Source organism: Lampetra planeri, chromosome 2 (assembly GCF_965212315.1).
Source record: "Lampetra planeri chromosome 2, kcLamPlan1.2.h2, whole genome shotgun sequence".
Taxonomy (NCBI): domain Eukaryota; kingdom Metazoa; phylum Chordata; class Hyperoartia; order Petromyzontiformes; family Petromyzontidae; genus Lampetra; species Lampetra planeri.
Genome location: NC_136108.1, coordinates 30,419,396 through 30,443,677, shown reverse-complemented (window position 1 = coordinate 30,443,677; position 24,282 = coordinate 30,419,396). Strand labels below are relative to the sequence as shown.

Sequence of the window (24,282 nt, the reverse complement as noted above, 5' to 3'; positions counted from 1 at the left end):
AAACCCCCCCCGCCCACCTCCTACGCATTTCCCTTGAATATGCTAAATTCCTGTTGATATGCACATTCTTTTTGTTAAGGCGCTCTTCTTCCACCTCCAACCCAGCTTATATATAAGCTCCTAGCTTGGCAGTGTCTCATTCTTCACCTGAAGACGGCTGCTTGCGTTGTAACCGAAACGTCGTGAGAATTATTTTATTTAATTATGTTTTATTTTTATTATTTTATTACTTCCCTTCTACGTGACTTTACCGAAAGAACCAAGAAGACCTATGCAATGTTCTTAAATTTTGTAAGCCATTCGATTTTTGGGCCCCAGCTCTTAGCAAAGGGTCCAATGTGTTATGGACATTTGCCACATCAAACAGGAGGATTTCGCCACAATTCTGGCTGCCACCTGATAATGCTAGCTTTAATTACTGGCGAAACGTCGTACTCGAATTGTAAATGTTGTGGGTTTACTCTCCAACACACCAGTGTGCTGCACTAGTAGCGAATTGGCGCGTTTTGTTTACGTGACAAACCTTACTAATTAGCTGTGTTGGGTGGTGGCGGTGGAAAGTATAATTAAATATAACTTAAATTAATATTACTCGAATGTTAATCGAATGATAGCTAATCAGTAGCGTTAATTGTCTGTTGATTGAGTTATTGGCGGTGAAGATGTTCACAAGACCGATATTCAAGTTGATTTAGTATAATAATTGGGTCTAGAATATTAACAATGGTGGTCAATACCATCAACAGAGGGATTGTTGTGTTACATGGAGTGTGATAGCGGTGTGTCTGGTAATCATTGCAGATATGAAATGTTAACTTTTTTTGTTTTATTGTGTTTGGTTTTTGTTGCGCGGGTAATTCATTATAAGATGGCCTCGCCTTCGTGGTGCCAGGTATTTTATTGTATTTGTAGTGGTGGTGTTGACGTGCGCCGACTGTGACAGTGATGGATCACGGGGCGGCGCGAGGTGCGGGGTTGGGCACGCGTTGTGGGCGTGGTGTGGACGCGCGCGCCGGGAGTGACAGATGACGGGGCGGCGCGGCGTGGGTGCTGAGGCACGCTGAGATGTGGGAAAACAGGATCGTAGCCAGCGCCCAGTGATTGGTCGAATAGGATGGGTGCTCGCAGCGACGTCCGCAGGTGGGGTATAAAGGGGGACGCGCGAGAGCACTCGGGGAGAGTTACCCAGTTGAAGACCAGAAGACGGAGCTGAAGACCTAGTGCCCCGAGACCCCTAGTCCCGCCGTCCTTGTAGGGACCGGGGCCCTGTGTGGCTCGGAGGCGAGACTGTGGGACCCGGGGTCCGACGCCCACGTGGGTCGGGCTGGGGACCCACAGTCAAGACGGATACCCCGGGCAGGGAGTGTCCCGAGTAGCTCAGTGGGCGTTAGTCGCCAGGGTAGCTAAGTGGGTGTTGGTCACCCGAGTAGCTCAGGGGCGTTAGTCGCCGAGTAGCTAAGTGGGTGTTGGTCACCCGAGTAGCTCAGTGGGCGTTAGTCGCCGAGTAGCTAAGTGGGTGTTGGTCACCCGAGTAGCTCAGTGGGCGTTAGTCGCCAGGGTAGCTAAGTGGGTGTTTGTCACCCGAGATACTAAGTGGGTGTTTGTCACCCGAGATACTAAGTGGGTGTTTGTCACCCGCGATACTAAGTGGGTGTTTGTCACCCGAGATACAAAGTAGGTGTTAGTCACCTGTGAACGAGTTTGGTAAAATAAAGAGTGTGTTACCCGTGAAGTCGTCTCCCGCCGAGTTACTACATTACATATTCACGGTTGTTTATAACTTGCTTATTTTTTAACAATCTAATTCGAATCAATAGATATGACGTAGTTGGAAGATAATTCGAATGTTTAAGTGATGAAAATAGAAGTTGTTTTTTGTGATAGTTGATAACATTTGGTGTTATTGTGTTGCGTTGTGCTGTTCATTTGGGAATGCACAAAATGGGCAGCTTGCAGCCTGAATTTAACGTTGAGTTTATGGGGTGAACAGAAAAAGTGATTCGGATACAAGAAAGAATACTTTTTATATATTTATTGTCAGTAAAATATGATTTCCCTAATTTACATATCGATAATTGCTGTATTATTAAATACAAGTATGCATTGCTTCGTTTCAAATATTTGTTGTGAATTGTATGTTAAATGTTCTTAAATATGATAAGAGGCTGTTATCATAATTAAGATTTGGGGTGGGTTCCGTGGTGAGGGACTGAGCCGAGGTGTTGGGTGACATTGAGGGCGATGAGGACGTGTCTGGCCATGCTCCTTGGAATGCCACTTTGAAATAAATCGTTGCCGTTTCACAAACCTTTGGTGCTCATCTGTTGTGGAGTCGCCCACTTCTCAGGAGGACTCATCTCCAAACGTATTATTTTACGCGCTTTCATTTAACTCACTCCGTCTGTTGTCGTATCCTTAAAAAATCTTGTAACTCAATTTATACCCACTTCCAAATGTGCTATCAACTGCAAACTTGGTATATTTATGTCATACTGATGACAATACTATATTCCATTATTAAAAATAAGATAAAATAAATTTTAAACAATCTTTTTTACGGGTCTAATTGTCCACGCTCAACTCACGTTGCCTGTAAATCACCACGGGCCCTTTCGTTATGGCAAGCTGTGGGGCCACTTCCTGGAGTCGTGGAGTTCTGCCATTACGAGTACGGTAGGTACATTTCATTAAAGCGTGTTTTATTTTGTTATTCTTGTCTAATTAGCCGACCTGTCCACTCGTTACGATTCACGAGAGGAGAGCGACAGGGCAGGCTGGCTATATATGGAAAGCATGAATGAACAGAACCAGGGTAAATGGGGATAACTAGGGGGGTAAATGGCAGTTTAAAGAGGTGAGTTTTGGAGGTGCTCTGTGGTCAGAGTGAACCAAACAATTATCCACTTAACTCACTTCATTGCCAGATTTAATTTTTTTAAATGTATAAAAAAACATATACACGCAATGCAAACTAAACTGGTTAAAAAAGTCAGCCAGCCCTCACCGAATCGCAAAATAAAAACACGTTCCTTCGGAGTGGGCAGGTAGGAACTTGGTTGGACAGTGCATTCGTGCGATCCGTGTCACGCGGCGCAAGCTGCGTGGGGCGGCGCGTCACGTGGTGCTGAGCCCGCCCGAAGCGCTCTATGAAATACAACTCGAGGGCGTGGCTATGCACGACAGACAAATAATCCCTGGTGGGCAGTGTGGAACTGTTGTTCCTACCTGTAATATGCATTGTCATATAATACTCCGTAAAGTATCTTTTATTGGGGGGGGGGGTTAATTTATATGCTTCATGTTAACCTAGAAATGCATTAATTTGTTTTACCTTTTACAAGGGATGCATTTGCTTTTTTGGACAAACTGAATCACCTTTAGGCTGGGAATTTTGAAAGAAACACGAGGCAAAAAGATCCGCTTTTTGTCTTTTCAAGGCTTCCATTTTATGAATGGAGCCACCCTCCCCCAGTTCCATTTTGTGAAAGCAACATCGCCCGTCTCCTCATTGGCCCGAGTCGCGGCGGTGCACCCCCCCCCACCACTAACCCCCCCCACTAACCCCCCCTCTACCAACCCCAACCCACCGCTCCCATTGGTCGGCACCCCCGGTGGGGCGGGGCCGTGGTATGCACGACAGACAAATAATCCCTGGTGGGCAGTATGGAACCTGTTGTTCCTACCTGTATCACACAACTCTCAGCTCGGCACACAAGTTCATAATTGTGCCAGCTTTCAGTAGTCAGCTTCTTTGAGAGTTGTGTGGTGTGAATCAACTGTGATGGTGACCCCAAAGTCCCTTGAAATGTGCACACTTTTTGTGTTTAGTTTGTTGTCCTTGCCCCGCACCTCCGATTAACATGATTGGCTAAGTACGGTGTGAAAGAAGTTCAAACATGCATACGCACACAGAAGCACATCTCATTGCACAGGCAGTTCCCGAGATACAAACGTCTGACTTACGAATGAACCGCCATAAGATGTTATTAATTTTAACCATTTGACTTGTGAACATCCAGTCGTGTGTACGACCCAAACCGCTGAACTATTTTGTTCGGCGGAGCAACCCACCGCGATATGTTAATCAGTCCCAGAATCCCACTCGGAGTGTGTGTTCACTTGCACGTGTGTGTGTAAGTGAGTGTGTGCGTTTGTGTGTAGTGGGGAGCAGTAGTGTAGCGGTTAGCACGCTGCGCTACGCTCCTGGCGACTCGAATTCGATTCCTTGCTCACGGCCAACACCAGTGACGATTATCTGAACCGGTCCTGGGCCTCCCTTCGGTCGCCTCAACCTCAAATGAGTATCTTCTTGGTTCTTTCGGTAAAGTCACGTAGAAGGGAAGTAATACAAAAATTTAAATAAAACATAATAAAATAATTCTCACGACGTTTTGGCTACAACGCAAGCAGCCATCCTCAGGTGAAGAACATGTCTGTCGATAAGACAGAGTCTAAATGACACGTCTTAGGCTTGGAGTGTCTATTTAAGCTGTGAGGGAGGAGGAAGAGAGCCTTGACAAAAGAATTTGCATTTGAAGAGGAATTTAGCATATTTATGGGAAATGCAGGAATGCGAATAGTGCTAATTGTGAAATGCGTGGGAGGTGGGCGGGGGGTTTTCAAAGTCATATTATGCCCATGCATTATGCAGGATTAGCAGCATCAAAGGGAGGGGGCAGGGGCAGGGGCAGCACCAACAAAGGGAAGGAATGTGAATAGTATGCAGCTGCAGCAACCAAACAACCACGTAAAAAACTAAAGTATAAACTTCATAGTATCATCAGTATACTAAATATACTCTCCAATAAGCTGAGCTACTAACAGTAAGTAATACATTACAATTCTACGTCGCAAAAAATATAATATGCTTCCAGCTAAACTTTTTTCCCTTACATCAAACAGGTCTGCCCCGTACTATATGCTGCCATAGACAAACCCAACATTAAATTATATACTGTATTACTATACACCACCTTATACATTGTTATATTACACTATGTATTATTCTACCCACCCTAATGTATATCACACTGCTATATATTCACTATACAATTACGATACTATATATTACTTTGTACATTGTATTAAGCATATAAATGTTATACTATTTGTTATTATACACTGTACCATTGACCGTCGTGTGAAAGATACTAAGAGGCAGCAACGAAATATGAGAATGGGAGAGTAGCAGGGCAAAGAATCCATTCCCTGCGGAGAATACAATGCCAGTGAGTGGAACGCGGTCTGAGAGTCACCGTAAACGTGAACACAATCAGCTAAGATCCGAAATGGTTTATTACGTCCTTCCAATGATTGCTAAGCCAGAATCCATCTTCTCGGTTGAAATTGTCTCTGTGTTTGTATATGTGGATCGCCTCATGAACGAATCTCTCATGATAGCCAGATGGCTTGCAGAGAACCTCTGTCTTGGAGAAGTCAATGTCATGTGAGCCCACTGAATTGTAACAGTGATCTGCCACGGCTGAGGTGTTTGTCCTACCGTGTTTCAGGTCTGCTTTATGTTCACGGATGCGGTCCGAGACATGTCGTTTGGTTTCTCCAATGTAACTGCTACCACAAAGGCAACTTAGTTTGTAGACGCCAGGGTACTGTATGTCTGGAACCACATCTTTTACAGACGGGACCAGATCACGGATTTTATGTACTGTGTTGAATCGGACCTGGATCTTGTGTTTAATCAGGATTTTGGAGATCTTTTTTGTGACCCCAGCAATGTAGGGTAAGGTGATGGTCTTGAAAGGCTCCTCAACAGGATCCTTCTTGATGGTTGGAGTGATGGCCTTGCGGATTGTGTAGTCAGAGTAACCATTAGCCTTAAGAGCTTGGTGTACGTGTTTTAGTTCACTGGCAATGTGTTCCTGGTCGGAAATGCATTGGGCTCTATGGTATAGAGTCTTGATGAGGGAATTCTTCTGGGATGGATGGTGGTGGGAATCCGGTTTTAGGTAAGCATCCGTATGGGTGGCTTTCCTGTAGACAGAGTGGCTCATTGAACCATCTGGTCTCCTTTTAATTAGGACATCCAAAAAGGGTAGCTTGCCATCTTTTTCGACTTCCATGGTGAATCTGATGGCTGGGTGTATGGAATTGATGTGGTCGAGAAATTGGTCTAGAGCAGGCCGGCCATGTGGCCAGATGACTTTAAATTGAAACTCGAATGAGTACCTGATGCATCTCTGTAAATATCGCCACGAGGGAGACAAAGGTGGCCAGGTGTGGTGTTGGCCACCCACCCCCTCGTGTCACGTGCCGGCCTTCATAGGTGCTCGCTAACAGCACTTGCCCCACCAGTCTATTAAGAGTATACAGGGGATCGTGTGTGCAATTGTGGGGACTCAATGCGCCCCTTCCAACAAGCAAGCCAGCATGAGGACTCGAGGTAAATGAAAGTAAAACTGATTATTTTTCTTTTCGTGGTACTTTACTTTGTCTTATTTACTTTATAGTATTTATTACAGTGTGACATGTAAATGTGCAAACTTTATTATTGATGAGTGTCCCTCTTATGTTGAACCACAAGATGTTTTATGTACAGTACGTACAATTACATATTTAGTTCCGAGATATGAACAAACCCACTTACGAATGGGTCTCTGGAACGGAACCTATTTGTCGGTTGAGGACTGCCCGTATTACGCATAGCAGACACCGGCCTCAGTGTGGCATCACCCCTCGTGAATGTACTCAAGGATGCTCTCCAATTTCTTGTGTGCGTATAAACTCCTTAACTTTCAAACTCAGCTCAACAAAAATCCCGACCTCTCCGGTATGCTTCTCTCACCGCGGCGGTTGTGGTGCCACGACCACGGAGCAACTCTGCAGCCCCCACCCTGAACACACGCACACATGCAGCACTTGCACCCATGTAGTGTCCTAGCGGGGGATTGCCTGGCACATCGGGTTTTAATCCGAAGGGCCCCTAGAGGGAGAGTCCCACGGTTTCCCGGTGCCAGGAGATTGGCCGACCCTCACAGGACAGGTTACATTGCGGTGCCCCTAAATTGGCTTAAAATTGTATGGGCGCAAAAGGAAAAGGTTCACTGGGCCAACCGCAATAAGTTATTCACGACATTGGGAGAGGCGGAGGGTGGAATATTAGGCAAGAAGGGCAGACCAGTAGGTTAGAATTAATGAGCACGGGAGAACAATGGGTGAGCGGAGCAGCAGCACACTCCGTAGCACTCCATGTAGACGGCGCAGGTAAGCGTGGTAAATCGATGCATTCCGACCCTTACAAGTCAGATACAACACATGTTTATCACAAATAATTGATTTCTCACACGTCGTGAATGCAATCATATTTTTTAAAATCAGATCTCTTGAGCCTCTTTATTCCGCGAGTTAGGCGAGGAGAGGCTCCGCAAACAGCAGAGCGAAGACAACGATGGGCATGGTCAGGAGCAGGTGCAGCCAACTCCCGTGGGGGTGCACGCTCGGTGCTGCCCCCTTATCTCCGGACTTCGTGGTGGGTTTCGTGGTAGTTGTCGTGGTGGGTTTCGTGGGGTTGCAGGGTGGCACCTCGGGGTCCTCAGGGATCTCGGGGATTCTCTGATAAGGGAAATACTGGTACCCATTCTGCGGAAGTGTTGAGAGTGGGAATGGGTGAAGGGGGTTTGAGGAATATAGAAGGTAAGCAGGTCAATATGATTCTTACATCTCTGTAATATGTTCTGTGCGTCTGGGGAGTGGTAGTGTAGTGGTTAGCCCAATGTATTACAACGCGCTCACGGCCAACACCAGTAACGATAATCTGAACAGACCCTGGACTTCCCTTAGGTCGACTCAGCTTCAAATGAGTACATTGTGCAATGTGTAAACATTGCCACGAGGGAGGCAATATCGGGCGTAGTGCTGGCCACCCACCTCCTCATGTTCCTTGCCAGCCTTTGTAGGTGCTCGCTAATAGCGATTGCCCTAACAGTCTGTTAATATGCGGTTCATTGTCAACCCCATCTCCCAACATAGCCCCCCTCTCACCGTGTCCATGTGCACCGCGTAATGGTTGGCCGTTCGCGTCGCTTTTTCCACAGAGCGGATAGTCTGCTCAGTCCAGTTCACGTTGTCGTAGACGGTGAAGATCGCCTTCCCCTTGTCCGCCTCGGGGGTTATGACCGCGTGTGGGTAATCACTGTGAGGTGGGCAGATAACACGCGGAGCATGAAGCATTTTGGCCTTCCGACGCGGTGTGGGAACTTCAGCATTAATCGGCAATCAATAATGCACGTTGCTGGCTTATCTCAACTTATATGGATTTACCAAGCCTCCCAATCCAAGGCGCTTTACAACAATTATGAAAGTGTGCATAAGATAGTGGTGTAGTTATGGTGATAGGAGGACAGGTGGGAGTAGTTAAGGAGGAGGGGTTGGGGCAGTGATAGGGGTAGTGATTGGGTCTTTCAGTGGCTTTACCGAAAGACCCAAAGAATATGAATTCCTGCAGTCACGAAAGCTTTCAGTCAAGATTTTAGCTATAAGGCTTTAAAGGGGCTCACCCCACATTACTTGCAGGAACTAGTACATTTATATATTCCATCAAGGTCCTTAAGATCTTCTGATTTTCAACCGCTCAGCGCTCCCACAGGTCTAGGTTGCACTCTTTTAGCGATCGGGCTTTTGTTAGTGTGGCACCCAAGCTATGGAACGCCTTGCCACTTGAAATCGGGCAATATATTGAAGTCTGCTTTGAAAACCCATCTCTTTAAAGTGGCCTCCCTTCTTTAGTTTTGTCGGTTGCCCTGCTTCTGTTTTTGTTTCCTGCTTTTTATGCATTGCGCATTGGGATCCTAGGATGGAATGCGCATTATACATTTGAATTATTATGATTTAGTTTGACCAGGTGGGAACTCGAGGGGCCAGAGACTCCAAATCTCTGTGCAAATGGAGGTAGTGTCTGAAAGGGGCACAAAGAACACTGGAGAGATGTACGCTTAGGGTGACACTGAGACAGAAAAGAGGAACAAGTGGATTAGAGAACATACACAGGTTAGATACATAATCTTGACCGTTACAAAAAGTAAGTGGGCTTATCGCCAACCAAACATTCATACATAAAAAATGAATAATGTCGACCAATAGATGATACAAGCACTGTATATCTATTATAAGGTTAAATCGACATGGGTAATCGGTGGTCAAAGGTTGCTGATGGATTGCAGAGCCCGTTGAGATCGACAAATAAAGATCACAGCGTTCGGTATATTAGTCAACGCTGATATATACCATCCGATGAATCATTCCACCACAACTCACGGCATGACGGTGTATCCGAGGGCGGGCGCCAGCTCCGTCATGTTGACAACGCTGAGGCATTGCGACACGTTCACCTTGGGGTAGTAGTGCAGGAAGCCGAGGCACATCTCCTCCTGGGTGCTGAGCCCACCCTGTGGGGAGAAAGGCGTGAGAGATGGGATCATGGGGTAGAGAGATTGTGAGACGTTGTTGATGGAGAGGAGGGCAGGAGGATCCCAGCACTTGTGTCGGTAACGCTTATCAGGGTTGGCTACGTACGGTGCAAAAGAAGTGCAACATACATACGGACATACGTACGTTTCTTTAAGACACCATATAACATAATTCATACTTGGAGGCGTTTAGATTTAATTTACCGTGGTTGTCGTGGCTTTGTCCTTGCTGTTGTAGAGGCACTCTGTGATGATGAAATCGCCCTGAAATCAAATGCAACAAAACATTGGCGTGAAACACAAGGTCCTCAAAAAGGTAAAATAATCAACCATGCTCGTGTATAATTGATTATTTATAAGCTCACGATGCATGCATTGAATCATTGGCATGAGAATAAATTATTGTCTTATTTGCATATGTTGTCTGTGATTGGCTAACGCGAACCCGGCAGACACTTGCAGCGCAATATACTACACCACAATGTTTAAAAAAAATCTATACTTGTATCAACGTGACCCTCGATCAATTACAATTCATCCTTTCGCAAGCGAGGCGAATTGATACCTGCCGATTATGTAAGGATGTCAGACATACTTGGATAGCGTGTTTGTAGGACATGGGGGTGACCATGGATATCATAAACACCACAACCGTCACGAGGGGGCGCTACTGCGCAAGGCGAGCAATGCCATGGCTTGCTAGATGAGTAGATGGTGATTGGTTGGAAGGTTGAAAGAGGGAGAAGGCGGGGATATTTGAAAGGGGGTCCGTTGTGGACTGTTATAAGGCGAGCAGAGATATTGGTTAGAAGGAAGGGAATGGGTGGAGATTGGAGTGGGGGAGGGAGAAGAGGATACAAGGGAATAGAGAGGGGGAGGAGGTGGTGCTTAGGAGACGGAAAGCAAGGGAGTTGTGTTGGCTGCTGGTGGGCACTGGACGTTGTTGTTGAGGTCAATAAACTTGATCCAAGAAGTGCGACATTCGGAGTCCTTCATTACACTTACAACGCTTGAGTAGTAAACCTGGTTTAAAAGGAGTCTTGTGCGGTCACACAAATGGCAGCCGAACCTTTGGCCTACATGACTCGGTATTTTAATTTTATAATTCTGCAGCTGGTCCCACATGTGAGCGATCATTATCGGCCCCTAGGTATTCACCGGCATCACGGAGACGAGCTTTTTCAGGTAGCGCGTCTCCTGGAAGTTGAAGTCGTAGCCCATGTCGCGACCCAGCTCGTCGATTTGCTTTCCAGCCCTGGCCAAAGCGACAGTGAACACTGGGTGAGTGTTGGACTGGGACCTGGTTTTCCAAATTGGCAGTGGTGTAGACTTTGCCATGGAGTGCAAAAATGTAATAGGTAAATGGCAACAAACTCCACACATTCGTCAATAACACTGCTCAGCCTTAGAAGGAGAAGTAGATGAATAGGCAACGTTTTGGGCAATGGCTCTTCTTCAAAGCACATGAAGAAGAGCTGTGAATCAGGGCCGTTGCCCAAAAAGTTGCCAATCATATATTGTTTTAATATATCGACGCCGCATTTACACATTCACCAATCTTCTCAATTCAAATACAAATTAAATAATTGCATGCTGCGAGCGCCTGATGATTGTGTAAACACTTGCCGTGTGACGAACAGTTCACTGGTTCAAGCTGACACCGGTGCCACTTGAGTTGCAATCTTTTATCGCGTAAACTCTTAAAGCCTCGTGAACATCGCCGCATTGTGACGCTTTGTAAAGGACCAGAATGGGCGTATCATTAGCCTCGTGCTGCTCTTGCCACGAGCGTCGCACTCACCTGTAGTGCCGCAGCTGGACGGCCCTGCCCAGCAGGTGAGCATGCAGGAGCGAAGCGAAGACCTTCAACTCTCCGCTCTGCGTCGCCTGTGTGAACACAACGTCCATTTTTCTCTTCGGCCGTAGCACTCCACCGGTCAGGCCCACACTTTTAGAGTGTTTGTTCCAATTAATTTGCTTCCTCTTTTTAAGTTATATTTGCAATCGAGCAAACAAATACATATATAACGGGGGAAGGGGTGGGGGGTCGCCGTGTCCGGCACGGACGAATGCATCTAAAGTAAAATGAACCTAGGCAGGAAAGAGAAGCAGAGGAGAGAGAAAAAATTTAAAGAGAAGAGGAAGGGGACAATGAGGAGAGTGATGGGCATAGGTGTACGCAATGGGGCAAGATAGGCAAGCTAGCAACGGGTCACCAAAGAGGACTGCACCTGACACGAGTCGGTCAGCGAACCCTGCAAGAGGGGCCCAAGGGGTTCCAACACAGGCACCTAATAGAGCTGATTCAGCCAACCTTCACGGGCGAGTAGCTTAACAAGAGGTGTTCTTAACCCCAGGCCTCAAGGGCCCTACCGTTGTTCAACGGTACTTCTACCACTGTCCACGTTTGCGCATCGCCAGATTTTATTGTCCCATTAACAGCGGCGGTGTTCATCATTCACACAATGATTGCCAGCCGTTGTTGGAAGGATGACTGTGGGACTGGGGGCCATCGTGTATGGGCTCAGAATCTTACTGCATGAAACAGGTTTTCCAACCACCAACCCGGCCTGAGCAGCATGGCGAAGAAGCTCGGGCAATCGACCCCGATGACCGACACACACCGTGAATCGGGGAAACCATCCGGCAGTTCATTTACAAAGATCCATATATCACGGGTGCTGGGTGGTCGACGGGTGGTGTTGCTGTGCGGTTACCACTCGAGACATTGGGCATGGGGGGGGGGGGGGTTCGTAGGTAGACAGGGACCAGGTGAGTGGATGTTGTCGGTCCTATGGGGCACCTCACCTCTCTACCTAGCATCACGCCCCTCGGACGTGGCATCGCGTCTCGCAGCGAGGTCCCGTTGTGATCGATGGTGGCGAATCCCTGGGTGGGACAGACGCCGTAGCTCGTGTAGGAGGAGGCTCCGGGCGGCACGAAGTGAAGGTTGTTGACACCGACGCCGGCCTGCAGCACTCCGGCGTCGTAGGCACGCAGCTGCGGCGTGACGTAGAAGCGCAGGCCGGAGCTGTCGATCACGTCTGGTGGTGGTGGTCGTTGTGAGCGCAAGAGGTGCGGGGGGGGCACACTTCAAATCGCGTCGTGTTTTACAAGGTTTTTTGTTGTTGTAAATCAACATCGGCTGTTCTTAATCGCAGTCCGTGAGATGTCCCACTGACATTTTTCTCCGTGCTTGCCATTTCCAGACCAACCTATTAGGTTTGCGTGTCCGTGATTTGCAACCAGTTAAATGTATAATCTTAAATTTAATTTATAAAATATATATAATGCTTAATTATTATTCGTGATAAATTTGTATTTTTCACTGCTTCCTTCAAAAAAGACAGGCACAATGGACTCTGGCCTGGTTATAAAGCAAACAAAGCCTAATCATTCATCAATAACACACTCCGCTGAAATAAATAATATGTATGAAAAAATAAGAATAGGTTTTACCCTTTCTGGCAACAAAACAGGCGTTACGGTGTTCAAACACCAAATGGAAACCGTTTGCTAAGCAATAAAGTCTGCATTAACCACACGTACTTGTGGTGAACATGCAAACAAACTTGCTCTGATAAAATAAATACTATATAAATGGTGATGTTCCGGGCAATGACCCTTTATCAGAGCACATGGTAACTCTGCCGATTGATAGTATTGTCAAATGTCAGAATACAGTATTATAATGCATCTGTGTGCATCTAGTGCAGTATAGAGTGGACACAAATCATGGGGAAAAGGGAAAATGGGTGATGATGATCATGATGGAGTCGGAATGGCAGGAAGGTGGAGACGATTTGGAGAGTAAGTGGCTCGAGAACAGGCGATGGTTCTCGGAAGGGCCTGGCTAACGAGCCATGCCACGCGCACAGGTGAGTGCGTCCCGTACCTAGCACCTGCCCGGGGTTTACGGAGTGCATCTCGATCAGGAACAGAACGAGCAGGGCAATGGCCTGGAGTTTGCCGTCAGCCGAAACTGGATTTGGAGCACGGATATTGCCAGATTGAGAAGGTTCAAGTACGTTGAGTAACACAGTCAGGGCACAGGCGTTATTGGATTGTGGGTGTTCATATGGGATGAATGTATCCAGTGGTAGATCTCGAACCGGTGGTGGTAGTGGTGGCGATGAGTGAAGAGGTGGATAAATAGGGGAGTTAATGACCCATCAATCCATTGACTGGCATGGATTGTTCATCCTTCAATACGTGCACCGAATCGGATAACAATCAATGTTTTTTCACGTCATATTTAGTGTTTTCATGCGATCCTTCCCCACCTAGAGGCTACTCAATTAATTGCAACACCCCTCCCCCCACCCTGATTAGCGACACCATGCTTCAAGGTGCGTCCCGTACTTGACACGAGCCCGGGGTTGTCGTAGTGCATCTCGATCAGGACCATCTTGGGGTCTCCTTGCGCTCCCAGCGAGTACCCGGCCTCGGGGGGGTAGTCAAACGTCTGTAGCACAGGCACACAAAGACAAAGATGCCCCCGTATAGCCTTGTTAGCGATCACCTATGAAAGCAGGAAACGGTACACGAGGGGGTGGGTGGTCAGCACCACGTGGCTATGTTCACGCACCGCACCAGGTACTCATTTGAGGCTGAGTCGACCTAGGGGTGGGCCCAGCACCGCTTCAAACTCGGGTCACCGGGTTCGCAATACAGTGCACTAACCGCGACAACCACCGCTCCCCAAACAATATAAATACAAAGATCACCCACATAGCCTGAACAAACTGCAGGAGCAAGTGCTGTTAACGGGCACCTATGAAGGTCGGGATGGCAGCACCACCGAACAACACACACAAATTTCGATTTAAAGCTTTCGTGACTGCAGGGATTCATCTTCTTGGTTCTTTCGGTAAAGTCACGTAGAAGGGAAGTAATAAAATAATAAAAATAAAACATAATAAAACAATTCTCACGACGTTTCGGCCACAACGCAAGCAGCCGTCCTCAGGCGAAGAATGAGAACATTATCAAGCTAGGAGCTTATATAGGTGTAGCGAGGAGGAGCGCCTTAACAAAAGAATGTGCATATGAAGAGGAATTTAGCATACCAATGGGCAATGAGTAGGAGGTGGGCGGAGGGGTTTCAAAGTACCATTATGCCCATGCATTATGCAGGATCAACAGCACCACGGGGGGGCGCAAGGAACAGCGTTAATAAAGGAAAGGAATGTTAATGATATGTAGCTGCATTTACCAAACAACACGTACGCCAAGCTCTTAAGGCTAATGGTTACTCCGACTACACAATCCGCAAAGCCATCACTCCAACCATCAAGAAAGATCCTGTTGAGGAGCCTTTCAAGACCATCACCTTACCCTACATTGCTGGGGTCACAAAAAAGATCTCCAAAATCCTGATTAAACACAAGATCCAGGTCCGATTCAACACAGTACATAAAATCCGTGATCTGGTACCGTCTGTAAAAGATGTGATTCCAGACATACAGTACCCTGGCGTCTACAAACTAAGTTGCCTCTGTGGTAGCAGTTACATTGGGGAAACCAAACGACACGTCTCAGACCGCATTCGTGAACATAAAGCTGATCTAAAACACGGTAGGACAAACACCTCAGCCGTGGCAGACCACTGTTACAACTCAGTGGGCTCACATGACATTGACTTCTCCAAGACGGAGGTTCTCTGCAAGCCATCTGGCTATCATGAGAGATTCGTTCATGAGGCGATCCACATATACAAACACAGAGACAATTTTAACCGAGAAGATGGATTCAGGCTTAGCAATCATTGGAAGGACGTAATAAACCATTTCGATACACATTAGGGTGAGTTGAATAATACATAGTGTTATATTAAAATGTATAAAGTATAGGGTGGTTTACAGCAATACAGTATATAATTTAATGTTGGGTTTATCTATGGCAGTATATAGTACTGTATATGCTAAGAGAATAAAGTTTAGATGGAAGTATATTATATACTTCTTACGACGTAGAATTGCAATTTATTATTTGTTGTTAGTAACTCAGCTTATTGTAGAGTATAGTAAGTATCAGTTTATATTTTAGTTTTTTATGTAGTTTTTACTTTGGTTTTCTACGTGGTTGTTTGGTAAATGCAGCTACATATCATTAACATTCCTTTCCTTTATTAACGCTGTTCCTTGCGCCCCCCCGTGGTGCTGTTGATCCTGCATAATGCATGGGCATAATGGTACTTTGAAACCCCTCCGCCCACCTCCTACTCATTGCCCATTGGTATGCTAAATTCCTCTTCATATGCACATTCTTTTGTTAAGGCGCTCCTCCTCGCTACACCTATATAAGCTCCTAGCTTGATAATGTTCTCATTCTTCGCCTGAGGACGGCTGCTTGCGTTGTGGCCGAAACGTCGTGAGAATTGTTTTATTATGTTTTATTTTTATTATTTTATTACTTCCCTTCTACGTGACTTTACCGAAAGAACCAAGGAGATGAACACACACAAAGTAACACCGTGCATGCGAATATGAGAATACAAATACGAACACACACAAACACACAATCGTCAGCGCAGATGTGCGATGGGTGACGCGTGTGCATTCGAGCGTGCGTGCGGGGTTACCACGCACCCCGCCGCCAATGGCCCACGCGGCAAGCACGGAGGTGCAGGTGGAGAAGGAGTCGGGCATGTTGGGGTGGTAGCACTGGTGCGTGACTCCCACGTGGGACGCGTTCACGTTGTCCAGGCACACGTACACGAGAATGTGGTGCACGAACGCCTCGTTGCCGGCCTGGACGATGGGCTCCACCTGCACACGCAGTGGAGGGGGTGCACACGTGAAGAACGCATGGGTGGCCGTGCAACACACGGGACCAACTTTGACATTTTGTTTACAAACTGTTGGACCAACGTTGGTCCAACGTTTGACTAACGTTGACGCAACGTTGATCCAACTTGGGGGCAACGTTGGTCCAACTTTACATGTTAAAGGGGACGAAGCATCAAAGCCACTCTCTAAAAGTCAATCGCCCTCAATGCACTGCAATATCGTCAGATATCCCAAGCCAAGTGGGATTGAGCCGAGTAAGTGCCTGATTTGGTGGGTGACTGCTTAGGAATACCAGCTCACTACTTGTACAGGCACGGACTGCGAGGTGGCCAGAAGATTGGAGTGTGTCAGCTTGTACAAGATGCTCCAGATGTCTTGTGACTCCCAATTAATTGACCCCTAGAAGTTTTTTCGTTTGCATATTCGTTTCTGTTTTAAATAAATGTAGCTTTAAAAATAGTCAGTTTGGATAATTCAATGTGGGTTACAAAACATCTGGACCACCCTGTACATATAAGCCTGCTGTAGATGCTCTAGTCTCCTGTCACATTCCAAACACTTAATAATGTCACTTGCCCAACATCCCAATGCAACACCCTCCCGATTAAAGAGTCTTGAGACTCACATATTTTGGGGGGGGGTTTTCCAGGTGAGTTGGGGAAGCTCTTTTTCAGTGGCCACGCGGACAACACGGCGGGTAAGGTAGCAGGCGAAGTTACACGGGAAAGGGCAGGGTTCAACACATATGCTTAAAGATTCATCATGAAGGACAAAAAGCTAAATTTCTTGCGTCGTAAATGTTACACTCCACTACCGTGTCAGGTGACAACGTTGTGACACAGGGTGTTTCAATGTCAACGGGCCAAAAACGGTGATGACGACACGCGCCCACTCCCCGCCTTCCCACAAACACGCTCCCTCAGCTCCATCGCACAGCAAGCGACATCAGTGGAAGTGTGCGTGCAGTGTTTTCCCCGCTGTGAACCTTGATGAGGTGATTTTTCTTGCTGAGCTTGGGCAGAGAGACGAGCTTGCACGCGTAGTAAGTGGAGACGGTCGGGATCGTGTACTGGAAGCGGACACGGCGAGGGGAGACAGAGAAAACGAAACTATTAAAAAACGATGTTTTATTTTTACCAGCAATATCGCTCTTTTTTCAGACGCGACCTGGCCACAAATGATAGCTCAGGGAGTGGTTTATGTGGACATTTACAGCAGCTAAATGCTCTAACCGCATGTTTATAAATGTGGAGGGAAACACCGGAGGACTCGGAGAAAAATCCACACGACCCACGACCTCCTGCATACCAGTCGAGGGAGTTAACATCTCGCCACCGCAGCGCTCCACATAACAACAGCTGCCGGTCAGACTGCCTCGTCGTGCCCTCGTCTCTCTTTACGCTAAAATAAATGTAGTTCATTTTTTAATGCAATTAGTCAAAAATGACTTTTGAATATCATCGAAAAAAAATACTTATGGATTGATTTACGTGTTAATATAACTGATTTCCCAGTTAACATACAACGTTGATCCAATGTCAACCAACGTTGACTTACTCAACATGACATATTTGTTATCAGTGGGGGAAAAAAATATCCAGCAACGAACCCAACGGGGCCATGGAGTGTAAGCGCCGAGACTTATGGCACTGACCCCCAACGTGCTAACAGAATCAGAATATTTATTTATACTGGAGGAATCCAATGAGCTATAAAGCTCGTTTTCACATGTTCAGCAGGGGCGGGTCAGAACGTTACAACAACATAAACACACGATAGTAGTGCAAAGTATAGGTAAGGTAAACAAATCAATTTAACAAAAAATACAAATGAAACTAAGCAATTTAATCTTATCAGACACAGCCCACTGGGGTGTTCACTTATTTTTCAAAAGTGACCTGGCCACGAATGATAGCTCAACAGAGTGGCTTATCATGTGGAAATTTACAGCAGCAAAATAATCTAAATAATGCCGTCCGTACGGGGGATATTCGCCCGTGCGTGATTTGGGGCTCACACACACCTTGTCAAAAGCCAGGCTAAAGGAGTCGTGATCTGGAGGCAAGGGCTGCTCGGTGGCAGATCCGTGGCTCAGAAGCTGGACGCTCTTGGAGCCCCGCGTGGTCGCGCCGTGGTACTGGATCTGAGTCTCGCTCGCTGGGTCTTCACCGCTGTAGGCCCAGATCAGACGCACCGTGTCCTCCTGCACGAGTGGACACACAGACACACACGCAGGTCAACAAGGCTTGATGATTCAGAACATTGCTGGGTGTGAACATTTGAGAACATTTTAAGGGGAGGTGGAAAGGCGTCACGTTCAGTTATTACTGCCACCACTGCGAGAACCCTTGTCGGTGATGACATTGCTCAGTGGTGGCGTGAGACGATGGGAAGGTGTCTGCTGTTAACGCTGTAGGATACGGACTCTTTAAGTGGACTGCTTGACTCAGTAAATGTGTACGTGCAGTACAGGGACTCCTCTACTTTCAAACATTCGACATACGAACTTTCAGAGATATGAACAAACCTATCCGTAAAAGTTCAACTGCCGCGTAATAGATGGCGATGGTAGCATCTACATCTGCAGAACATGAAGAACCAGTCGCATCTACATCTACAGGAGATTATACAACGTTTAAAGTAATTTCTGTGTTTAGTGTACATGCCGTACAACATGTTAGGAATCGACAGAAGGAAAGAAATCGACTTACGAACAGACCTCTGGAACCTAACTCGTTCGTAAGTAGAGGAGTCCCTATAGTTAGTAATGGGGACATTTGAATGAACAACACTAAGCAGTAATACTCAAGGGGGAGGAGGCGGCCGCTGTAGATTCTATGTGCACCATAACGGAATTTGTTTTACTGTTTTAAGACGAAATAAATTCGAGTAATCGAATCGACAATACAATTATCTGGGTCAACCACCTCGTGTAACATTCTAGTTGTTGCCCTGTATCAACTTGAGTCATGAATAAAACATTGAGTAGGTCAAGTGTTACTTTTCATCACAAATACTCTCGCGTCTTAATTAACTTAGCTGCTCCACCCAACTGTAAATGTTTTTCATTCATACGTTTGTGAACATATTTCGGCTTACATTGTGAGATAAACAACACTTTGCATTCCTCGTCAAATGACTACCCAGTGAATAATAAACGGAGCCCTGCTTTTCCGATGTGCAGCTGTGCAAGGACACCGGCCACATTTGATCACGTGCTACGTGTGTACAATCGGCAGGAAGGTCTGCAAGAAAGATAAACAATACTGCACAGGATGAGAGCCGGGGTCGTGCCTTCGAGCATGATGCGCGCGTGCGTGTGCTGTGTTTGCAGACGTCGCAATGATTTGTCACGTGACACTCTCGCTCTCAAAATATGATTCGATTTTTGGGCTCGGATCGCGTAAGTAAAACGAAGTGTCGTCAACCCTCCTCCCCCCGACACGGCCAATTGATTCTGGCAACTGGCTGACGATGTAACTGCCAGCGAAACTTCGTACCCAATGTGTTAAAATGTTGCGTGGATCGCTCTCCAACAATACGGGTGGTGCTGCTGCTGAAAATCAGAGATACATTGACACGTGTATTTGTCACGTGAACACGTTCTTCACTGGCGGTGTCGGGTGGCGGAGGGTTGACGAAACACGTTTTACTTACGCGATCTGACCCGAAAATCAATTACGAATACAAACAGGCGCGGGTTACAAGGTTATCACAAGTCTCTTCATGAAACAAATAAAACTCAAAACATTCGCCAATAACACCGTGGCCTTAAAATGAAAATAATTTAATTGGTGGCGTTTATGAATGTCGCATATTTTATATAGCAATCTCTTTCAGGCCAAAGAGTTATTTATGAATGTTGTTTGTTGTTTTTCTTGTGCCTGTGGACCGCCGACAACGCAGCAGCATCACCAGATAATTGTTTGATTACACACTTTGTGTTTAACTAAATGGTTTACACAGGACAATATGTCTGCACTTCTTATATATGGATTTATTTTACGACCAATAGCTGATGTATTGCCTTGTGTCGATGGCACTGCTCCATCGTGAAGCGAAGCTCGTGAAGGATGGGCGGTACGGTTTATTGCCAAGTTTACGATGCTTGTTGAGTGTGAAAGTGACCATTTTCTGCATTTTAAAAGCCTAAGCTGGCATTCGTCAAAAGATAATTGTGTTTGTTCGTCAGTACATCCAGAGTATTGCACCTGGATTATGGTCGACCTTCGCGTGACTTTCCAGCCCTTACCCCCATGTAAGCTCTAGTAGGATACCGTCGAATTAAAATCGTTGTCACATTTCCGCCAATTGCGTCCCGATTGTGCCACGACTCACGGCTTCACGCCACGAGACGGAGGGTCCTATCAGATGCCTCCTTTCTTTGAGTGACCTGTGGTCTACACATGGAGTCTAAGAGGGTAGCACAAGGTCGACTCAGCCTCAAAATGAGTGACTGGTGTGATGTGTAAAGATCTCCACTGGGGAGACAAAGGCGGTCCGGCATGGTGCTGATCAACCACCCCCTCGTGTGCCGTTCTGGTCTTCACGGGTGCTCGTTAACAGAACTTGCCCGAACGGCTTGTTAAAGGCTATAAGGGGGGATCTTTGTATTTGTCTGTGCGCGTGTGTACACGTGTGTGTGTGTACACGTGTGTGTACACGTATGTTTGTGTAGACGTGTGTGTGTGTACGTGTGTGCACACGTGTGTGTGCACGTGTGTGTGTGTGTGTGTGCAACACGCACGGTGATATCCCTGTCGTTGGCGTCACACGTGCGCAGCGCGCGCACCACGCGCATGACCGTGTGGGTGTCGTTCTGGCTGAGCCGCACGAGTTTGTAGTCCTGGCTCGCGTCCCGCACCAGGCTCCGCTCCCCCTCGATGTGTCCGTCCTGACCGCACAGCAGCAGCCCAATGCGGGTGTGGGGGTGGGATAAAGGGGATGAAAAATGGACCAAGGTGAGAGGCGACCTGGCCACACATGATAGCTCATCGACAGTGCCTTATATCATCACCACACGTGGGAATTCATAGTAGTAGCCAAATCATTTAAACGCGTCAGGGTCCGGGATCGAACTCCACTGCCTCCTTCATAGCAGGCGAGGGAGATGGCATCTCCATGTCAAACGCAGCACCCCAATTGTCGTGCGACCTTCCCATTGAAAGCACTCCTGCCTTGTTTAAATAGGCTCAGGAGTTGGACGCACACACACGTGGCGGTCCTTGTGTTTGCAGTTTTCTTTTTAGGAAACTGCAAACACGGCGATGAGATTTCCCCTAAAAACTATCACCGTTTGAGTGAAGGTTTTTTTTAAGGAAAGCGATGAGCCAGATGAAAACAACTTTGAGTAAAATTGTATCGCACTGATGTTGACAGCACACACATTGGGAATACCAGGTATCGCAGGGCTTAGGCTGTGATGGATTCGTAAATCCATGTGTGCTGAGATTTTGAGTGTTCGTCCCCTTGTGTGCGTGGTGGATTATCTCTCTCTCTCTCTGGGTGATCTGGTTTCTTCGCATCCACACAAGCCAAACACCCATTCATAAAAGCGGCCAAACACTCAAATGCAGGAGCCGAAAAAGTGTTGAAGCTCAGGGAGTGTTTCCATGGTTGGAAGAATGTCATTAGTCACCTCTTTGGTTTTGGAATGGAACCCGAGTTATGGGTTGATGCAGGAGGGTTTTATGTGGGCGCGGAAATGATTCTCGTGTGGGTTTAGAGGCAGCGTGGCCACGCATTACACCAATCACATCACCACTACAACCACCATTATCATTACTACCATCACTATGTCACCATTACCTAGACTACCATCATCACTACCATCGTAAACTAAACATCATCACTGCATCACCATTACCTAAGTTACTTTCATCACGTCACTTTCACTACTACCAACACCATTGTACCATCATCGATACCAGAACTAACAGCAGCACTATCCTTATCATTATCACCAGAGGTGTGGACTCGAGTCATGTGACTTGGACTCGAGTCAGACTCGAGTCATGAATTTGATGACTTGCGACTCGACTTGGACTTGCATAACAATGACTTTGTCCCACCTATGAGATGTGGACTTGAGTCATGTGACTTGGACTCGAGTCAGACTCGAGTCATGAATTTGATGACTTGCGACTCGACTTGGACTTGCATAACAATGACTTTGTCCCACCTATGATTATCACCCATCACCGTTATCATCATCGTGACCAAGGCCACCTCATCCACAATTATTAATACCATCGCCATCACAGCAGTATCTCAGTCATCAATACGCCTCCAACAGGGGGGGGGGGGTCAATATAAGGAGAGAGAGAGACAAACAGAGAGCCTACGCTCTGGAAAACACCGGGGAGTGTTGTGGTGAGTGGACAGAGGACCGCGTTGCCCGCGGCTCGGCACTCACCACGAGATGGGTACCGGCTGCGCTGTCCACCCATCCGACCACCACGTCAGAGCCGGCCATCATCCCCGTGGAGCTCAGCCCCAGGCCAACCCAGCCCCGGGTTCGAACCCGAGCCTCCAGGACGATCTGGTCGCTGTCGAACGCCCACGAGACGTGGAATTTGTCCGGAGATAATTCGGTGCTGAACGTGAGGTCGGCGTCAGGATCCAGGGCACAGGACACCCCCACGGCCATCATCACCACCACCATCACCACCGTCGTCATCCTCGCTGGCAGGTCGTGGCGAGGCATAATTACTCGTCTGATAATTGATGAAAAATTTACTGTGGTAATTAAATAAAACAATACTTTGACAATACCAAATTACAGATGTTTTTAAAATTACAGATTGTGTCGCAACTTCTTCACTTATAGATTCGAACACAATTGTCAGCTGCTGTTGCCTCCGCTGTGGACCCTGGTTTGATGGCTAACCACCTCTGCTAGCTCGCATTGTCAAAGCCTAACTTTTTATAAGGCACCTTCCAAGGTCATGTCGTAATGTCGAGTGGGGCGGGGAAAGAATGAGGGCTGACATGCCATTGTATGCAATATCTTAATTACTCACCCACCCACTCACTCTTCACGGACCCATTGCTGTCAACCCCTCATAAGTGCCTTCCTTACTACAGACCGCATTGGTCACCCCGTGCCGTTATAAATCTCAACGTTCATCCTACAAAGTTCCATCACCAGGGAGAAACACAAACAAATTGACAATTTTTGTTTTCCCATATTGAAACGGTTGTACGCCGTATGGACCTTAAAACTCAATTTCCCTGGACAAGAACACGGGTAAACCGTATGGGTTGACAGGTATGTGGACCAAACACGCCCGTAAAGCCTTTAACAATCAAGAAAGAGTTTATACTCTTAGGTTTTTTCGGTAAAGTCACACACGCACGTGACTTTACCGAAAAAACCTAAGAGTATGAATCCTTGCAGTCACGAAAGCTTCAAATCTAGAAGAAAGAGTTTACATGCTGTTGAAGTTCTGTTAGCGAGCCACCTATGAAGCATGCAGTGGAGAAGTGCTGTAGCCGATTCGGTCAAGAGGGTTGAAGAAAAACAGGGAGAGAAAAAAATGCCGATCAACATCAGCAGCAACACCAGCAGCGGCACGACACGACACAAATCCCGTGAAGCTGACGAGCTACTCTAACCCACAGTGCGGCCGATGCCTCCCGTTCAAGGGCTGGGCTCTCATCCCATCAGCGCTGTCATCATAGTTCGCGATGGACAGCCGAATGGGGATGAAGTCTGGCACAGCACACGAGGGGGTGGGTGGCCAGCACCACGCCCGACCGCCTTTTGTCTCCCGCGTGGCTGAGTCGACCTAGAGGAGGCTCTGGACCGGGTCATGTAATCGTCACTGGTGTTGGTGGCCGTGAACGGGAATCGAACTCGGGTCGCCGGGCTCGTAGTGCAACGTGCTAACCGCTACACTACCGCTCCACGGAGCACACACAGACAACAAATATTCTAAACTTTAGTCGTAAGACTGCAAGAGCAAGTGCACTTTGCGATCACCTGTTATTTGAGGAGCGGTCGTGCAGAGATTCGCACGCATTGCACACACGATCTTAGCTGCCTAACCTATAAGTCTGAGTCCAAT

General features: G+C 47.1%; 1 protein-coding gene across 1 annotated transcript; it reads right to left on the bottom strand.

Moving 5' to 3' along the window:
- Positions 1 to 7,311: 7,311 nt before the first annotated feature.
- Positions 7,312 to 23,112, bottom strand: LOC144731506 (DBH-like monooxygenase protein 1). The gene is made up of 13 exons (XM_078612614.1): positions 22,629 to 23,112; positions 20,961 to 21,107; positions 18,237 to 18,416; positions 17,199 to 17,282; positions 16,013 to 16,192; positions 13,785 to 13,887; positions 12,231 to 12,466; positions 11,224 to 11,309; positions 10,581 to 10,677; positions 9,627 to 9,686; positions 9,271 to 9,401; positions 7,999 to 8,149; positions 7,312 to 7,596 (listed from the first exon to the last, which is right to left on the bottom strand). Exons 1-13 carry the CDS (start codon positions 22,917 to 22,919, stop codon positions 7,363 to 7,365), a joined length of 1,980 nt encoding a protein of 659 aa, XP_078468740.1. The 5' UTR covers positions 22,920 to 23,112; the 3' UTR covers positions 7,312 to 7,362.
- Between the last annotated feature and the right edge of the window lie 1,170 nt (positions 23,113 to 24,282).

Excerpts from the sequence above, each read along its gene's own strand:
- LOC144731506 (XM_078612614.1), bottom strand. The coding sequence starts at position 22,919 with ATGCCTCGCCACGACCTGCCAGCGAGGATGACGACGGTGGTGATGGTG. Across the intron at positions 12,467-13,784 it reads CAACCCCGGGCTCGTGTCAA|ACGTGATCGACAGCTCCGGC; the intron begins GTACGGGACGCA and ends CACCACCACCAG. Across the intron at positions 11,310-12,230 it reads GCGTGATGCTAGGTAGAGAG|GCGACGCAGAGCGGAGAGTT; the intron begins GTGAGGTGCCCC and ends GTGTTCACACAG.